At 39.0% G+C, this 20,314-nt stretch overlaps 1 protein-coding gene across 4 annotated transcripts in view; it reads right to left on the bottom strand.

Moving 5' to 3' along the window:
- rxraa (retinoid X receptor, alpha a) overlaps nucleotides 1-20,066 on the bottom strand; it is a 182,489-nt gene extending 162,423 nt beyond the window's left edge. For 2 of the 4 annotated variants that reach the window (XM_046375620.1, XM_046375621.1), the window contains exons 1-2: nucleotides 19,960-20,066; nucleotides 19,514-19,544 (exon numbers count right to left, since the gene is read on the bottom strand). In XM_046375620.1, the coding sequence (XP_046231576.1) occupies nucleotides 19,514-19,544; nucleotides 19,960-19,992 (64 nt within the window). In that variant the 5' untranslated portion in view covers nucleotides 19,993-20,066. The remainder of the gene's footprint in view (nucleotides 1-19,513; nucleotides 19,545-19,959) is intronic. The other 2 variants (XM_046375622.1, XM_046375623.1) reach the window with 1 other exon arrangement.
- Between the last annotated feature and the right edge of the window lie 248 nt (nucleotides 20,067-20,314).

Here is a 20,314-nt window from a genome sequence, read left to right as displayed (position 1 = left end):
TCGGGTAAGGTTATGCAGTGCTTAACTGCATAACAATCTGTACTAGCGTCCCCTGATACACTCCTGAGGTGATCAGAGATGCTTTGGGTCTCATTTTGGACAAAGTGCAAAATGAATGCACAGGTAATGCTTGCTCAAAGCAGGTAATAAATCAAATCTATCATAATACAGGAGTGTTGTATTGGAAAAATATAACATCTAGGCTAATAGTGAATGTGTATCAATCTTTTTTTGTTAACAGTGAATCAAATGACCACATGTGTTGTGAAAGGTCACTCACAGCAGTGATCCGGCCAAGAGTGTTTTTGTTCCATCTGACAACATTTTTTTTTTTTTTTAATATCCTGTTTAAACTCATTGTTTTGGTTTATGGCACATTTAGTGCATGATTCAGTCCCACTCTCATCAAGAGATTATGCCCCCCAACAAGGATGGCATTAGCCCCAAAATGACTTCTTCAAATGACAAAGCAGTTCAATGGCTGTAGGAATCACGCCGAGAGCAAAAGAGGACAAGAGATGATGATGTTATGGAACAACAAAGCATCAGGAGGGGGGTTGGAGAGGATGATTGGGTGACCAAAATTATATTGAAAAGGCACACCACCTACCCAGCAACAAATGGCAGATAAAGTTGGCAACTGCCCAGTGAAGTAAGTAAAAAAAAAGATAATGTTGATCTGTGTCTGCTTGTGCTGGTATTATTATTATTATTATTATTATTATTATGATATTATATACATGTCAGGGCACTGGGATTGCCATCTGCCCTCTTCTAACAATTCTATGGGAACAAAAAAATGAAGGTCTTAAGATTTGTTCAACATTGCAAAAGCCAACCAGCCAGCCATAACGATGAACTGATTACTGCTTGGAAAACTGTGGTTTTAATATGTGTCATTACTGAAATGCACCCATTAAATGGCAGCAACCGTATAAAAAGGCGGGTGCAAAATATGTAGTGTGCTATCAGAATGAAACGTATCATTTAAACAGAAAAGTGTCACAAGACTATTTCACACCCACCAGGGGGAAGCTGACATTTTGAGCTGATGGAAGTTGTAATAAAATTGACAATCGTTGATTAAATCTGCCTTTTCCTCCACTGCTACCTGTGGTGTTGTCATTGCCCGACACAAGTGACAGGGCCATTTTAATGCCAGGTATGAACCATAAAATCTAAATCATAACATCACAATACATATGTGGTGCATTTAAATATCTGTAGACATGTTGTGAATGAAGCTCAGCTAAGTTCAGTCAAGAAGACTACTTTAATACTCATTCATTCACAATTCTGTCTCTTCTGTTTCTTCTTAATGGACATTTATTCTGACCAAGTTCTGCTTTGATTTTAATCAGTCAGTCGTATCACCAATGTCAAACTATAAATCTGTTTATCCCTTTGCTTCCGTGAGCTGTCCTTTCACTGCACAATCTCCTCCACCCCACTCACCTCCAGTTCATCGTATCCAGTGCTCAGGTTGAGCTCATCTGAATTCACACCTCACGACTAGCCGTTCTCTTCATCATTGGCTTTCCTATACTACGTATGATCATAATGATCTACATATGACCGTCCACAGTCTAATCATATGATTGCCTTAAAATATAATGTATCGAGTGATATGTCTCAGTATTTGCTCACTCAGAAAGAAGTCTCCCCTGAATGAAAAGTCAGTCTCAAGTCACGAGAGCCACCTCCATTAAATGGCTGAAGCATGTGTTTGTTTGTGCGTGGCTGTGCGGTGTTGTGGACACGTGTGCTGGCTGAAGACAAGAAAATATTTTTAATAAAAGAGGTTGTTGTGTTGTTGTTGTTGTGCCCATGTATTGTGTTGATTGACCTCAGAGCTTTGAACTACAACAATAAAAACTGCACTTTATCATTGTGACGGAAGACAAATAACTCAGTGAAAACTTGTATCACAGCAATGCATCAGACGTTCTGCTGCAATAAGTTTCTTTGGCTAACTGTTCAGAGAAGAAATGTCTAAAAATTCCAGCTGATATGCTTCGAGACAGAGGATATCTGAGAATTTCACAGTCTGTTATGGTGCCCACTATTTTGGAGGATTTATTGCAGTATTGACTGGCATGCACAGCGAAATAACCTTGTAGCTCAAACAGCAAGACTGACTAATTGATTATGCATGTAAAACCTAATTTATTTGCAATAAACAATAAACATATTGATTGATGCCTCGTGGTTTGATGGCAGTGTATTCTTCATCATCACTGTGCCATGCTGAGCCAGAGGCAGCATTTACTCCATCTATTTTACTCTGGCTGGCACATTTTTTTTGGTGACGGCATAAAATTATTAATAGAAGAAAGAACAGAAGAAAGTTATAGACAAATATGACTAAAGAAGAATGGTCTGAAGTAGTGCTTTATCCTCATCTTCAGAAATAGTCAGTGACAAACCTAATCATGTATATCCACAAGAGCAGATCAAGATCAGGATTTTAGCCTCCGGTCAATCGGAGAGGGAAAAGGACATTAAAAAGTGACACTAAGAGAAGCTGGTACTAAACAGAAATTAATTGGTTAATTGAATCTGCATCCACAGCAGATGGCAATGTTGCTCTGCCATTCCTGCAACTGAGCATGACAGTAAAAGAGGGGTAAAATCCCAGCAGGCAGTAGATGGCAGCCTAGTTTCATTATACTCTCAGATGGCTGATTCTGAAGACACCCCGGAGGATACGGAGGGCTCCATACACACACATATGGAAGGACGATGGCAACAGCAAAATTATCTCATGACCAGAGATGGCAGTCTTGCCACAGTGCTGGCTTGTATTGGGTGGAATGAGAGGCATGGAACGGGGCGTTAGAGGGATGAAATGGGAATAAGGGTTGGAGGTCGGACAGAAGGGCAGAGTGTGTGAATGACAGAGATTAAAGGGGCTGGAACACGTGGGACAGAGGGGATAGCGGCACGGGGATGGTTTCATACAGACGATGAAGAGGTGAGAGGTGGGTGGGCATATTTGTGTGTCCTGCCTTGGACCACTTTATCCAAGGGCTTACATGGGAATTCAATTTAATTGCATTATTAATGCCTTTTGATTACATTGCAAATGTCCACAATTGTGCACCCGCCACCTCTGTGCCCTTTGCTCAGGTGGTGCGCTTGATTGTTTACCAAAACGAAACCAGTCACTGAAAATGTGTGATAAATTCTTACAGTGTATGCCTTATCTCACGCCCTCACCCTCTCCCTCTTTCTTTCTCCCCAGTGCCACCCCCTCATTCACTGTGTGATACACAGTAGATAGCATGCAAACTAATGCACATCTCTTCATGTACATTAATAATAATTTGCATACAGAGGGGACTGATGGAGAAAGACAACAGGGTAAAAGCAATCATAACTTGCTCAGCCTGTTTTTCGTGATGTGACTCGCATGGATTATTGTGCCCCTGGCACCTATTTCATTTCCAAGACTGCAACATACTGGCAGTATTGTGCAATTAACCAAATGACCCCTTAATCATGTCATCTTGCTGTCTGTATATCACTGACAGAAACAGGCAAATCTGAGCGTTCATTTCAGCCGATCACCCAAAGCAAAATATAATGGAAACCTAATGAAGTGTCTTAAATGTCCTTATATTAGATTCCCGCACATTAAACAGAAGCTGCTCCTGCACAGAGGTAGAGCAATGTTCATCACTATAGACAGAACACATACAAAACAGAAAAGCATTACAGAGCTGCAACCCAATCCTTGTGATTCATTTTTGCATTACAGTATGCATCATCGTTTTCACAAAGAATGCCAGTTAGACGATGGAAATAAATGCACATTGATGAAAGGAGTAGCCTTTCTCTTTTTGTGCACGGCATCCTAAAGTTGGTCATTAATTTTCATTAAGTGCTGTCAGTAAGGACCATTAACCAGGCTAGAGAATAATCACCTCCCCAGAGAGTTGACCTGTTTATGGCACAGGTAAGGGTTAATAGAAACAGCCCACCTTAGTGACACAACACCCATAGCACACACACCACAGTAAGCATTCTGTAATAATTCATTTTCATTTAGAACATTCACTTTGCATCATCTACACCAAACAGGAAAACGCTTCTCTGAAAGGGCAAACAATTACAGCCATTTGTTTCTGTGTACATGTGTAATGACATAATGAATGTGGTACCAGTTCGGGGGAGGATTTTGCTTATCAGACAAATTATATCAACTTATGTCCCGCTAATCAAAGGTTCTTCAGAAAGAGCAGGATGATCATCAAGAGCTCAACTCCCAGAAGTGATTACATATTACACTGGCTCTCTTTACTTTATAATGTATGAAAAAGGCAGAGGTTAAGAGAGCCCACCAAGCTCACAGCTTCCAATGCTGTATGTTTCTCTTCTGTTCGCAGCTTGACTAAACTAAAAAATGCATACAGAGTTAAGAAGAAAAAAAAGAATTATCATTCAACTGTGGAGCTTCAGAGATTTTGGTTTGATGTATGGTTCAATCTCAGTTCTCTCACCAATCTAATTTCCAGTAGCAGTAGACCACTGATGAAAAAAGATCTGACGGTGACTCTGCGTGCTGCCTGTTCATCACCAAATTTCAGAAAGACAGTTAGAAAAGTTAGCATCAGCTTGCGAAGAAGGTTGTAGCAGCTATAGAAGCAGATATATTTCTTAGAAGTTGGCAGAGATGAAAACAGAAGCCCCCCCCCCACAAAAAAAAACAAAACAACTACAATGGATAACAATGTCGTACTGTGTCTGTTGGACTTGTATACTAACAAACAATCTAGCAAAAAACTATACAACTAAAAACTACTAGGTGATGTCATGCCTTCAATATCAAAGCCTGGCATTAACGTTGAAAAATAGTAGTGACTATGTTGGTTTGTAAGGTCTCTGAAGGACAAAAGGATGTCAAAATTCCAGTTTGAAGAAGATTCCAGTAATATTAAAATTTAAAGATTTCTAACCAAGAAAATAATCAAAATGCATGTCAACAAACATTAACTTAAATGCACAAAGCTGCACAGGAGTAGCACATATGGATTCTTAAAATCAGCTCAATTGCCCTTTTCACTCTTTTACTCTCCCTGATACCATACACAATCATCAGCTGGCAGAGAAAGCCTGATACAACTCAAGTGCAACATTATAGCCATGCGTGTGTCACCTGAGAACTGTGCTATGACCATAAACTAGCGGTCATTACTACGCAATCAGGTGGTAATGACAATAATAGCCCACTTGGCAGTTGGCATCTTTATAGTTGCAGAAAATTTGTACCAGACTGGATTTGAAGGATTATGATAGCTACTTTTTTCCTCACTAGTCTGTTCCTGGATTACCCTGTGTACATGGCATGCTCTCCAAGTCATTTGGATAGTGTTGAAAAAGGATTTAGGATTATATGGTCTAAATCGGCTCTGTATCTGCCATATGGAGACTATGTCTATCCATTATCCATCAATGTGTCAAACACTGTGCTAGGGAGCAGCTGTCCATAGAAGGCCAGCCAATTGGTTTGATACAGGTGAAAAGTGATGTATGATTGCCTTAGCAAACCTATCACTCTCAGGCTGCCAGATGGCTTTGGCCTAGGGACACTGCAACCATATTAGACCTTGATTTCTACACTCTCTAAGGGTTTCACCTCAGTATCACTGTCTTGGTCTGGTCTGCTTTCCCTGTGTTGATGGGTGACCTCCGTGGCCTCCTTATTTGAGCAAACTAATAAAGGCACTTAGAGGCACCAGCACAATCCTGTCCTGTTCTGTAGTTAATGGCAATTCTTCACCAGCAGTGGCAAACAGCGGCAAAGTGACTGGAATACAATCATGACTTAAGGGAGAAGCAGAGAAGAGCTGGGACTGGTTGGAGTGGAGAAAATGACCTTTGTTCAAATATCTTAGGCTGCGTTCAGGCCGCAGGGGGTTGGGCAGATGCTGCACTGCATATTGGTACAGACACTGGTGAGAAAATGATATACAATCCAGGATGGACAGTGTGAATAAAACATCCGGAAGTTTAAAGCTTTGTCAGACATGAATAATGCTTTCCAGTGGTCTATGGTATTACAGTATACTGTATAGGATATTTGGATTTTACTTATCTAGGAAGCATTATTCTTCTCTGTCCCCACAACTTCAAGGTAAACATTACAATTAGCACGTTGCTGCACTGTTCACAATATGAGGTAATGGAGTTTAAATTTACGTGTGTGACTGGCCAAAACAGTCAATTTCAGATTATCTCTGCACTGAAATGTAATAAAACCTGAGCAATATTTGACAACTGAAATTTCCTAGCAGGAGCATGATTTTCATGGTAAAAAAACAAAACAAAACAAACAACGACAACAAAAAAAAAGATAAAAGATAACACACATGTGATGCATTTTCTTCCAGACATGGCCAGAAGAACCAACAGTTTGAACAGCACATCAATACATGCCCAGGTTTAATGAATTAGTAGCTTCCTCATTGGTGCTTTATGATGACAGATGGTCCTACATATGCATGTAGCTTCCACTAATCACACGTTTCATTCATTTATAAGCAACACTCTCATGTCATGGCAACGTTATCAATAGTTTGTGAACAATTACTCAGATTATCTCGATAGTACCTTCTTTCTTTCTTTCTTTTTTTTTTATTTTATAAATCTCTTGATTGTTTGGAAAGAAAACCTTAGTGCCTTTTAACTTGCCATGGGACGAATTACATGCTGTTGAAATTGCATTGATTAGAAACTAAATTGTCTAAATGGAACACTGTGTTCTGTACTTTTCTGTTTTAAATCAACATCTCAAGAGGATTATGAAAAAGAGGAAGAACACTTCCACTAATGATTAAAGTTTTGCCTTCCAGATGCAAATTCTAACATGGCTTGTTAATTTTTCTGGATTGAAATCAATGTATTATGGCAACAAATGGCAGAGAGACCATAAAAAAGATTTTCCTCATGGTATTCATGTTTTCGTAACTATACGATGTTCAAAAGCCCTATAGGGTGTCTATAAAAATGAATGTAATGGTGACTGTTTGGTTCCTGTTGTTAAACAAGCTCCATCATTAGAGGCACTGAAAATGCCCCTGTTTAGCCTCATGTTAACTTAAGTTGGACTCAGTATTCAAAATATCTGATCCTGTTCCTCCTTACAAGATATTACAAGAAATTCACAAAATGTTATCTTACTTGAAGCAGTGATTCTTGTTTCATCCTTTTACACCTTCCACATCCAGCTTTTGTGTCCTCTTATGTGAATTCCACACAGTTTTTTCATCAATTGGATGTCTTTCAAAATGATCAAAAGCGGAAAGGAAGATCAAATGATATTCCAAACATATTGTACACACGCACTACATATTTTTCAGATAAAAGGCAACATCGCAGTAGGTAAGAACATAATCTCACATTGACGGATCCGACGGTTTCCAGGTTAAGTCGTTACTCATATGATGTCCTGAATGTGACTATTTTACTAATGAAGAATGAATTATTTTGGTGACGTTGCTATTTCCCCTAATACAGAGAATAAGAAACCAACTGCTAAAAAAAAAAGAAAAAAAAAACAAGAAAGAAGAAAAAATCTGACACCATGAAAGGTCTAAAAAATAAAATAAAAAAGAAGCTGGCATTTCTCAAGTCTCGCAAGGGTGATAGCATTGATCAGGTGGAGAAGGTCCAGGTTTCCATACCACCAGGAGTATGAGGCAAGTGAACTTCTTTTAAAGAATCAACTTATCTCTTTTTGGTGCTCAACGCCATGCAGTTTAAAAAAACTATTACAAACAAAAAGCAATATGAGTAAATGTTTAGGATCACATGACCCTGGTCCAACACATGGCAGTAATCAACTCATTAGCACAGTGGAGTAGAAAAAAAACTGTTATGAGTTGAGAAAAAATGATGTAATGAAAATGATCTCATGACTACTGCAAGAGTGTCACACAATTGCACAATTGTTGACCACTGTGACAGCAATTCAATTCAATTTTTTCAGTGTCAATCAGTGCAGGAATGTCTCGCTCATGCGTGAATGCTTGCCCCTCACCAGAACGGCCTCACATCAGGTTATGTTGCACTGAATCACACTGGAATGGGATTGTCTGTAAAATTAAAACACATTGTCATCTTTAAGATGTGTTATGCTCTGTGAGTTTGATTGAATCACACCCCCGTGGCCACAAACACATGCTTATCTGTTTTTCAGCCTGCTGAAATGGGATATCATTTTACCTGCATGTGGTTCATCAAAGATGCCATTCCTCACCTTAAGGTTTGAATTCTTTATCGGTCCTGGGGGAACATTAAAGCAGGCAGACCATAGAATTGCCTGTTTGTTGTTTGCAATGGATTTGTGTTTGAGCAAGATGTAATAATATTGTCTACTAGTTGCCATGGTGTAACTGTCTGAGAGCCTTTTGTAGTTCTAGTCTATTCTTTTCGTCCTTCATTCCCCACTTTCCTGTCTTTGCCTTTACTTGTAGCTGTCATATGTTTCTTACAGCAGTAATCTCAAAGCTTTCTTGATACTTTTCTGAAGGCATGAAAAGAGAGCAGATGATATCAGCTATTAAGATGACCTTAATACAGAGCAAGGTACAGAGACAGGACAAAGACCAGCCACAATAACAAAGGAAAGGATTTAACCTTAAACCAGTCATAGTTCAGCTATCAGACAAGAATAAGAAGTTGGCCTAATAAAGTTTCCCACACTGCCCCTCTCAGAGCCAGGAGCTGTGTTTCTGTTGGAACAATCAATGTCACTTGCTGACAAGTGACAATCAATCCCACCTGCTCACAACTGTCAAAAAAGAGGAAAACAGTTTGCTCAGTTTGTGATTTGCTCTCCCTGGCTGTGTTTGGAACTGGCTACCACATACCAACAAATTTTCATTGTAGTATGCAGTATGAAACTGTGGATTTGATTTATTTTGCAGTATGTAAGGCCAGGCTTAGTCAGTTATGGTTTTCTAAAGTGGAAGAGAACAACAGCAATGTGGCAAACTACCGATACTGGGTAACATCCCATTATTTCTTATTAACAAAAAGAAAAAAGAAGAAGAGGCAAATGGCAAATGTAACCTGAGTGGATTGATTGAGTTTTCCCAGTATTTCTGTTTGCTTAAGAAGTGTAACCTTATCCTTATCTAATCTTGTATTTTGTTATTCTGATTTGAATTAACCTTGGTGCCTTTTCATACAAGGGAGGGTTTTTGTGTGTTAATTCCCATATTTGTTTGGTCATATTGTGAACATTTCTTCTCGGCAACAGCTGCATAAGTTCAATAAAAAATAATTTAATGACCCTGAACAAGATGAAAATGAACAAAAGTGGTAAGAAAATTAACATATCACAGTTGCAGGTCTGGGTTTCATCTGTCACTGTTACTGGTCCTGTGTGGAACTGGCAATATTTAACTGAGTATCGATGATCTCTTTGCGCTGGTTCCAGTGCTTTGTATTGTGGGATACAGTACGCAAGACAGATCATACTGAAGAAAGTTTTTTTTCAAATCAGAGCAACATATGAAATGGATCTGGGTTGGAATAGGGCCACTGTTGTGAGTCGGTTTTTAAACTGTCTTGGTGACTTCTTGAAAAAGTATTTTGATTTTGTGATTTTTACGCCTGATAATTCTGGCTTGCCAGTACAAAAAGCGCAGGCATAAATAATAAAACTGAGAATGACTGAGTTCCTGCTGCTTTGCTTTCATGGTCCTGGTATTGTGCATGTTGGCTCCTTGTCACACTGGCATGGCTGACTGGGACACTTGAATAGAACAGTTTAATGTTATTAGTTACACCAGTGCTTTTCCTGCTACGATGGGAGAAAATGTATGCACAGGCCTTATTTAAACATTGTCAAAGTCTATATTTATGCCAGTTTTGGTTTTGCTTTTCTGCAATGAGAGATAGTTTCACTGTAGTACATAAAACTGTCCACTGAACAAAGATGTGTGTCTAAAAAAAAACAAGAGGCACTTAGAAATACTGCATTAGCCATTCGATTTTTATTTATTTATTTTTTTCCCCTGGAAAACATCCTTGTAACTAAATCTTATACCAGGCACAAGAGTTCTGCAGCAGTGAACAGCTTAACTGCTTGAAGCGGTAGCTCAGTTGGTCATGTTCCCAGTGTAAAACTAGTTAATTTACCAAAAATGCATTGCAAATTACACCGCTTAAGATAGCCTAGGAATAGATCACTCCTTTGTGCTCTTAAATGCTCCATACATACAAACAATTACATTCACTCAGTTTTGTAAACAAGTAGCTGTGTCCCTGAGCATGCTCAGTGGGGCTGTGCTAGAGACACCGAAACTGCAATCACAGTTGTTTCAGAATAAACTACTTTGGCTGTGTTCATTGTAATAAAAGCCTGTGTCACCCAATGCAACTGTATGGCTCTTTAATGTCTTTTTAATAGCTTTTGGATAGTAGTGGAGATCTGTGGCACAGAAGCTACATCAAGCTGTGGTTACACAGGCCGTACTTGTTAGCAGGATAAATTCACTGTTGGTTTAGGTCTCTTCAGGGGATTTGTTGATAACACTGAAAAAAAGAAACAAGATAATGCCAGTTTTATCCTTTAAGGGTAATTATACAGCTCTGAACAACACAGACCAAATACTCCCACCAAATTTAAAAATGCCCCTCACTGGCAGAGAAATAATGACATCTTATTCGATCACTGGGAGCCGTCAGGCCTAAGGGTGTGTGACAAAGGCAAGATGGAGGCCCAGACGATCAATACTTCAGTCTGTATGAAGCAATAGGCATTAAATACCCCTCTTTCTGCTCCCTTAAGAAAAGAGCAAACATATCAATCAAAACCCAATCATCCACGCCCACTCCACACACACTAATCTCGAGGCTCTGTGCCATCTGTCCCATGAGATATAACCGTTTTTATTTTTTTAAATCTTAATTGTATTATTAGAATTATTTAGAATTCAGACATGTACTGCACATTTTGCTTGTAGATGCTTGGGTGACCTTAGTAAAGGCTAGAGGCTTACAAAGCGAATGCAGTATGGATTCAGTAGTGAGGATTTGGCCCTCCCCCTGTGGAGGAGTTTATGAGAAGAGATCTTGCAAATGACTGTTGACAGGGCAGGGGGCATTCATCAAGAAAACAAGCCACATGAGCACAGAGACCAGAGTTAGGGCTAGAATGAATCTCATGGAAACAAATCTAATCTAAGCTCTGCCAGAGAACCCATTTATAATGTTAAGATCACAGCATGAATCCACAGAGAGGAGTGTAAGGGGGAAGGAAAGAGAGAGATATATACAACGGCAGAGGTAGAAGGGTACCAACGGAATAAATGAATGTATAAACTTTGTGGTTGGAATGTAGTCGTTTGGGGCATTATTCTGTTGGCCTATTGTTAAGCAATGAGGAAAAGGACTTTGAAAAAGAGTCATTTTTGTATTAACGGGTTGCTGTCAGAGAAGTTACAATTTCCTAATGGTTTTGGCCCATTTATAAAACGCAGCCTCACATCCTCTGCACCACCTTGTTTGCAGACAACAGCTCTCTCTTAGGTAAGGCTGCTTCGTATCGAGCAATGGCAGCATTCTCTGTCTTCCACAGCAGGTTGGTCTTTGACAGTCCTGTCTGCTGACTGATCCACACAACCAAAACTTTGAAAATGGAATGGAAGTCAAGCGGTAGATGGGACTTGAATTCATCTCTCATCTCATAACTGAAATGCATTTGACAGAAATGCTGACAGCGCAATGAGAAAATGGTTCTCCCAATGTATGTGCAGTGCCCCAAAATAATAATAATAATAATAATACTAAAAATGTCGATACATTTAGACGTTGACATGGTACAGTATTTGCTGTGCTTTCCCCAGAGTGCTTTCACTGTAGCAAACATGTCATAACCGATATTTTTATGGTTATGTAAAATACTCAAACACTTGGTTAATTTTGGCAATATTTGTCAAAGCCTCAATCTTTTCCTGTCCAGGTGGTTTTAGTAGTCTAAACAGTGTCATAATCATAATCCTGCACTTTGTATGCTCAGCTTGAAGCCTGCCCACCTTCTTAGGTCTTCTGTCCAGTATGACAACATAACATTTGCATTAGTTTTGGGGAAAAAAAATATCAAACATAATGTGACATGTTCTCTTTAATCTTCCTTTTGATGGATTTTCACGTTACTTGTAATGTCCAAGGACAACAGATAGCTCTGCCCTCTCTTTTCTTTTTATTCTGGCTTTAAATGACTAATATCAATGCCTAAGAAAGTGCCCAGATTGGGTGAAATCCTGATTCTTTGAATTAACTCTTGACATTTCTATTCATATTTAATTTGGTTTGTTGAAATGTCACAAAGGAGACACTCACCACACTTTTTGACACACACAACAGTTTGTTCGAATTAACAGTGGACTGGTATGTAACCATTCACAACACACTGCCGCAGAGGGCAACAATATGGAGAAAGTCCTGGAAATGATAAGAGAAATACAGTATATTCTGGTCTAAAGAACCAAAGAAACAATGTCTCATCAAGTTGATTTCAGGTAAAACTGATAACAGAGTCTCGGATTGGTTGTTGCTACAAGCAATTTGGATGAGGCCCTTTTTCTTCTATTCTTGTTCTCGACTGATGAAAATTGGCAATCATATAATAATCCACTTAGGAGCATGCAAGCTTGCTTCACAGCAGACTCAGCAGCAGTTTTCACTTCAGAGGCCATGACCACCTCGGGCTGCTCTATCATGAGCTCTTCCAGGCCAAACGTAGAGCTCTCATCTTAGAGCTTCCTGTGTAATCCCAGATCAAAGGTCCCAAGGAAACGGGAATGGATTCTTCGCTCTAACAAGCACACTTTCTCAGATGGAAGAAATTGAACCCATTTTTCTTTATCTTCCTTCTGCAGGTTAGCTCACTCAGTACACTCAAAGATAGGCCTTGCCATGATAGTATGAGCCTTTTTTCATTGCAGAACATACAGGAAGATAGGGCCTGCAGTCTCTCCGGCTGTTTGATGTCTGCTTCGACCCCTGTTTTCATGCTCCCCAGAGAAATGCCTGATGATTGGCAGAAGAGTTTTAAGATGGAAATCCATTTTGAAAGAAAGAGGTGTCATGAAGGACTTGCCAGGACTTTTCAATGAAGCAGATTACTTTATTGGCATGCAGTTAACCTTGACTAATAATGCACAACATAACTCATGTTAAAAACTTCTTTCTCAGTGTTCTGTTATCAACTTTCCCCTCTGACAGAATGTTTAATGATATAAATATAAATAAAACTATTGCTGTGATAGCCTGGTGTACTTCTCAATATATTACATGACACTCAGGAACTTTATTCTTTTCATTTTTTTTTTACACTGTACTGTGAAAAAATATTCTAAAGTAGTAACCCATTTTGAAAAATTCCTCAGTGGTGTGAATATACAGTGCAAAAAGTGCAAGTATGAAACCAATATTTTAGCATGTGAATATGGGAGGTGTAAAGATTAAAGGATCAGTTCATCATTTTGGAAAATGCACTTATCCATCTATGTGCTTTGTACATTAAATACAGAGCTGGAGGCAGAGGCATATTTAAACTACAGCCTAGCATAAAGGCTGTCACAGCTGAATATGACTGTGCACAAAGTTGAACAATATACTACCAGACACGATTTTCACCAAGCATGCTGGAGTTTGAAAATAAACACAACGCCAGTCTTTTCCTCAACATAGCCCCATTTTTTGTGTCCACTTCAAGTGCCATTTCATGTTGCAAGGCTTAGAAAGGCTCTGTGGTAAGAAGGTGTTGTGTGTACGCGATAGACACGAAGGGTGTTTTGCACACCTGGATGAGACACACAAGGTGCATTATAAAGCATCAGTATGTGACAACCTGTTGTACGAGTAAAACGCTGTGAAGAGCTTCTTCATCTGTCTCTCAAAAGTTTCATTACGACTGTGAGTGAGACAGTTGGTGGAAAGCGATTACATTTACTCAAGTGGTGTACTTAAGTGCAATGTGATGCACTTTTTTAGTATTTATAGTACTTCACACACAAATCTTTTTACCCTACTACATCATAACTAGAAATACAACATCCGTTGAAGATCAAGCGTTTTCGTATGGTTAGCCATCACAATTATTCAGAATGACTGACTGGGAGAAATTACTTTTGTATAAGTCTTTTTTTTTCTGAATAATACACCTTTAAAGATGATTTCATGTTTTCAGTGGGGCCATGATTCAATAGTTGCCTGTTGCATGCCTGTCTGCCTCTCTATCAGGAAATGAGAAAGAGACAAAAAACAGAGCGGCTTACTGAAATAGAGGGTTAGAAGTGTGAAGGGAAGATCAGAGAATGAAAATCTGGCCTATGTTCAGAGTCTCTGTTTCATGCACTGGAGCCTTTGAAAATCAGAAGGGCTGACTGGCAGCCAGATCTGAAGTGATGGAGTGTGTGTGTGTGTGTGTGTGTGTGTGTGTGTGTGTGTGTGTGTGTGTGGAGGGGGGGTGTCATGTATGAGGACAAATAGAAATGATGAACAGGAAACATCAGATGGAGTCAGACAAATCTAAAAGCCAAACAGACTCAATAAAACATCAGTCACCTTTTGCTCCTCTACAGCCTGCCAAAAACAAATGTGAAAAGTGACAAAAAACAAAACTAAACAAAAAAAATATGTTGACAAGAAAAAAGAAAAATAACAAACATCAGATGGTCATGATACTGTGCGGTTAGTGTGGAAACGAAAAGATTTTTTTGATAGTTTCTAGTAATCCTCTCTGTTCGCTTACGTTTTTCTCTTGTGTTTGAATGTTTCTACCTGGTTGTTTACAGAACTGAACACTCATTACAGAGGGGGACTGTTTTCTGCCTCATGTGGGCAGGATACAAGGGCAAATTAGCACACCGCCTGGAAATTTCACACTTTAAAACATCTTCACCGCAGCAGGTGGAATCACTTTCACCAGGCTGCTAACAACTTTGAGAGATGCACTGTGAACCCTAACATTATGAACAAATTGGTAAGGATATTCTAGCATAGCAGAGTGCCAATTTATGTAATCAATGTGATGGCTAGTTATTTAACTGCTGTACATAAACCAAAGCTGTGATTTTTGTCACATGGCCGTGGTTTGCTGGAGAACACCAAGGTCACAATGAACTCCCTCTTAACTAAACAATACGAGGTCACTTTATAAACATTTTATTCTTTAAGTGTTTTTTTTCCTCAATTGCTTACGCAGGTTACACAATTACAAAAAGTGACACACAAAACCCCCAACTCCACATCCACATTTCTATGAACCAGGCAAAAGATGTGCTCAATGGAAATGGATCACTGATAATATTTAAAAAAACAAACAAACATCAAAAACAAACACAAACTCTCCCATGAGTTTGGCAAGGTGATAATGAGCTTCACTTTCTAACTGAACACCCAATTCATGTCTTTAGAAAGGTTTGGAGGGACTGCCTCACATACAGACCCAACAAAGGGACTCCATTCTCTCATGATCCACTATGTTTTTACATTGAAAGTAGTTGTTTGCTGAGATTTTATTGTTCAAAATTTCATAGATAGAGCCTTCAGTGAAATAAGATGACAGAACATCTTTTCAACAATGTTTCCTCTCATCTTGTAGAAGTCAGTTTTGACAAGTGGGCACTCAGTAAATCAATACTATCATTTGAATGAATCAGTATGAGGTAGAACTGCACCACAGTCAGTGAAGTTGCTTATCAGGGTGTTTATCTGCCGCAGTGTGTAGGAGTGGACCAATAATGTCACCAAACGTACACGCAAGAGAGAGAGAGAGAGAAAAAAAACAGCTTTGTTCCTACACACAGCACAATTGTCATCAGACCTTGGATTGGCAAAGTTTTTTCTTTTATGAAGGAGTTTGTGTTTTGCTAAAAATTGTTTCTAAAGCGTAAAGAAATGTTTTCATTCAGCCTGTGGTGAGCAATTCACTGGACGCAGAATGACAGACCTGTTGAAATCAGCACTCACTTTGCTGTCAAGGAGTTGTTGGATTTATAAAAGGTGTTCAACAACAGGCGTGTTGCGTCTGTACAAACAGCGTAACCCTGACCTTAACCACAACCTAAACCAAGACAGCGTGTTACCTCATATGGCAGCGCATGTTTGGACAGCTTTGTTCAGAAAGCAGGTGGAGGTGTAAGTATGTGCGCTCTAAATTGGCCTCACTTTTTTCTGAAGAAGAGGCAAAATAATTGAAGACAGAAGAAAAAAGAACACAATATAACTGGATGTATTTATATTTGAGGTGTGCTGAACCGGTTTCTCTGTCTATTTCCTGTAAAGGTCTTCAATTTTCTTGTGTCTTCATTTTATTTCAACTCTTTTATTTCCACAAAACTTTGTGCAGTGACTCACACTACATAGCTTTTACAGTTCTCTCTATTAATAAACACTACTAATTTAATTTGGGTAATAGATGCAAACAATTTCCTTAGATGAAGCTGAACTGCAGCCCTGGGAAATATTTTATATTTCATTTATGAGTATGGCTACGTCATTTATGTGTTTTCTTTCTTTCTTTCTTTCAAAGCTTGGAAAAAATGTGATCCACTGGGACTGGTATTGTTACAGACATTAACACAGCATTAAAATGTGGATGTAAGCAATGAGGTGTCATAATTTTGCACAAAATCAGCTTAACATATTTCACAAAGAAGGAATTGCATTCAGCAGGTGTGTTGCAACTTCAAGAAAATGTCAAGAAATCTCCAAATAGATTGTAGATTGTAATACCAGTTTTGCACAATGCATTCCTCCTGTTTTGAATAAACGGGTAGAAAAGTGTTCCTCTGCACTTTTTCTTTGGCCACTGTGTAAGTCACAGCCAGCAGATTATTACAGTGTTGATTATTCAGTCAAGAGAGAACACTATAAAGCTGAATCTGCCTCAGTGCAAGGTGATTAACAACCAGTTTAAAACAAAAAAAGTTATACTTACTTATATATATACACTTATCTAGAAGTGTGGAAATAGCTGGCATGATAATTGTTTCTCAGTATGTGCAAATTGATAGAAGGAGCAGAAATGAGCAAATTAGGAAACTCACATTATCTTCAGCTTTACTGAATACACAGCTTACATTCTTGATTATACATTACAAAATGAGCATACATTAATGCAGTCCCAGTATTACAATGATTATGTGCTGATCAGGCCTAGAAATATTAGTTATTAATAAGAAATATTGCCTTTACACATCAGTCACAGGCACATTTGCCTATATATCCGCGTTTTTATGCATGGGGTTTGTTTTTCTGGGTAGTGGTGACGGTAGAATGGAGAGCGATCTGTTGAGTTTTAAGATAAATGGCACCATGCAAGAAGCAGTGACAGCAGGGGACAAATGTGTGTAAAGGCATTAGCTGCTTAACCCTCAGTGACAGGCTGCCGCTAAGGCTGCAACATGGTCCTGGAGATGGCTCTAAGAGAAAGGGCGACTGGGTTTCCTTGACCATGCTCTGCAGCAGATATGAAATAATACTGAGCTGTGGGGATTAACCTCTCATTCTCTGCTTTCATCCTGATGTCTATCTCACACACTCAACCTCTCCGCCTGTCGTTCTTTCACTTGATTCATTGATTTAGCCCTGTAGGCAAGACGAGAGAGCTGTGGTGGCAGGATGAAGCACTTGCTGTGGGATATGGACATGCCTGTAGCTAAGGAGGAGAAATTACAGCTTGTTATACAATTTTCAGGCAGTGGTAGCCTCAAGGCTGAAAGAGCACAGTTCCGATTGGAAGGTCAGCAGCTCAAATCCTCGAAACACCAGAGAAGTGTGAACAGTTAACGCTTGGTCAACAAAAACTGCTGAGAGAGGCATTCGAAGGGATACTTCAAGGACTTTTAACCTCATGCCATATATTAGCCAAATAATGTGTACAACACTTTCTGGGGACTGCTGTTGTCATCTATAGCATTTTGTTTGAAGAACCGAAGTTAAAGTCTATGATCAAGCCCCTCGCTCTTTCCGACAGCTAAGTAAACAGCTATATGCACATATAGTATCCATATATCCAGACATTTTTACTGTCTTCATATATGTGACAAAGAGAAATCACACAGTGTACAGTTTAACCGTGTATCTCTGCTCTGCAATATAATTGTTCACTCTGCACTATTAATTTAAGAGCTGCAAGGAAGTGGGGTTTGTAAAATGTAGCAGTAATTTGATGTGTGAATGGTTGTTCCTCTCTATGCATCAGACCTGTAATTGACTGGCAAACTGTCCAATATGTACTCTTCTTCTTGCCCCCTGTCAACCATGATTGGCTCCAGCCCACAGTATTGAGGGATTCACTCTTTTCTCTTTAAAATATCTCAGAGACAAAAGACAAACAAGATAATAAAGTGACAACAAATCACAAAGCTTATAATAAGAAAGAACAGACAAAGTAATACAAGAAATGCTTGTGTTACTTAATTAGGAATAATGTGTCATCAGTCATCATCTATATCCACTTCAGCTACAAGAAGTGTATGGCAGTAGCAGCAGCTATGGTAACTAATGCACAGGCACCATGTTTTCTCAATTAAAATAGAAACACTGTGTCAACATCTAATAATTCACAGTAAGTTATTGGTTACAGTCAATAAAACTTTGTGACATACAAATATTTTATTGCCAGTGTTCTCTGTTTCAGTTCGTTTTCAATACCAAAACTTTAAGTTGCGATCCACGGCATAAATAAGGCAACTGACACTGACCTGTATTAAGTCAAATAACTTTGCCTAATCAGCACCAAATACTCCAGTCCAATTCAAAATAGTCAAAATGTATACATATAGAAAAATATAGGAATTTTTTGTTCTACTTTCAGGAAATCAGAAGGGAGCACCACTTGAATAGTTTCAGACTGACACTTAATTGTCAAAAAACGCGTTGGTTCGACCAAACCATGTGGAACTGATTTATTTATGTGAATACAGAGTATGCACAGTTGATATTTGGTGCCTAGACTCTGACCTTATCAGTTCCCACAAGCACAACACAAAGCTCAGCACAGCGGGCAGCGAAGAGTGTTGATAAAAACACAAATACGTACTGAGCCCAGCCACTGCTGAAATCTGTGTGGGTACCACCCACCATCTGGTCACTCCCCAACAAAGCACCTCCACTCAGAGAATATGCCATTTAGTGAAATGAGATGATTATATACACACAGTCATTCAAATCCAACCATCCACCCTGATGTGCCAGAAAACAAATTCCTTCATGTTACTCTAAATACTGATGTAAGTATTCACATGTAACACTATATCCACAAACAGCACAATCAGAGCATCATATCGTATGTGCAAAACAAAAACAATTGCTTCAGCTGCATAACAAGTAGTGGTCTCACAATTTCATTTCATTGCACATAAACTACAGAGCAGAAATAAGCAATCAGCAGTCCCTGCACTCTTTAAAAAGCCAGCAGAATAGGTAGCCTTGTAGCTTTATCAGCAATATATATGTATATACACAGCACAAACAGCAAATAGCCTACCTTGTGAAGCAGGGACTTCCATTGTTGCAACCTGTGAACATGAAACATGGTTCTGTAACATGTTTCCAGGAACTAAAGGCAAAAGATAACATTTTGGCCAACTGTGGCACATTTACATGCTCTGTCCATGCTGCATCCATCATCCCACCTGCTCTGATTCAAAACTCATTGCCAGCCCCAGTTGTAAATAAAAAGAAAAAGAAAATCAAACAAACCGAAAAAGACAGGAGGAGGAGCCACACACACTCAGAATGCATTAGCTACTTATATTCCAACAATAACAGGTAGAATTTGAGAGAACAAATGTGACTGAACTACATGAGCAAGCTAAGGCAGGTTAACACAAATGCCATTCAGCCAAAATTGTAGTTATGTAGCTTCACTAAAACATAAAACACAAACAAAAACACTATACAGTGAGGCATAGCTGTTAAAACCCACCTTACCTCTATGTTAAACAAAAAAATAAGGCTCCACATTGCTAGTTTGCCTTCTATTAGTCCACTTCTTACGCACTACTTCACTATGAATGGAACAAAGCCATCGTTAAACTTAACAAGCTCCACCTGTACTTACCTATCCTATGAAACAAACACCAGTCTGACACATTTTGCAACCTCTGCCAGTAGAGCATTTGCACTTCCCCTCTTTCTTTTGAGACAAACTTCATATTTTGCTACACTGCAAAGAGGTAACATAGCATGTAACATCTCACTGCTGAAGTGCTGGAAGGCAGAGAGTTTCCTTATTTGACGTAAATGCAACAGAATTAGGAGCGGCAAGACTTTACGGCAGTTTGGA

The sequence above is a fragment of the Scatophagus argus genome, chromosome 20, assembly GCF_020382885.2.
Source record: "Scatophagus argus isolate fScaArg1 chromosome 20, fScaArg1.pri, whole genome shotgun sequence".
Lineage (NCBI taxonomy): Eukaryota > Metazoa > Chordata > Actinopteri > Scatophagidae > Scatophagus > Scatophagus argus.
Note: the sequence above shows the minus strand (reverse complement) of the source record. Positions and strands in the feature narration are given on the sequence as shown.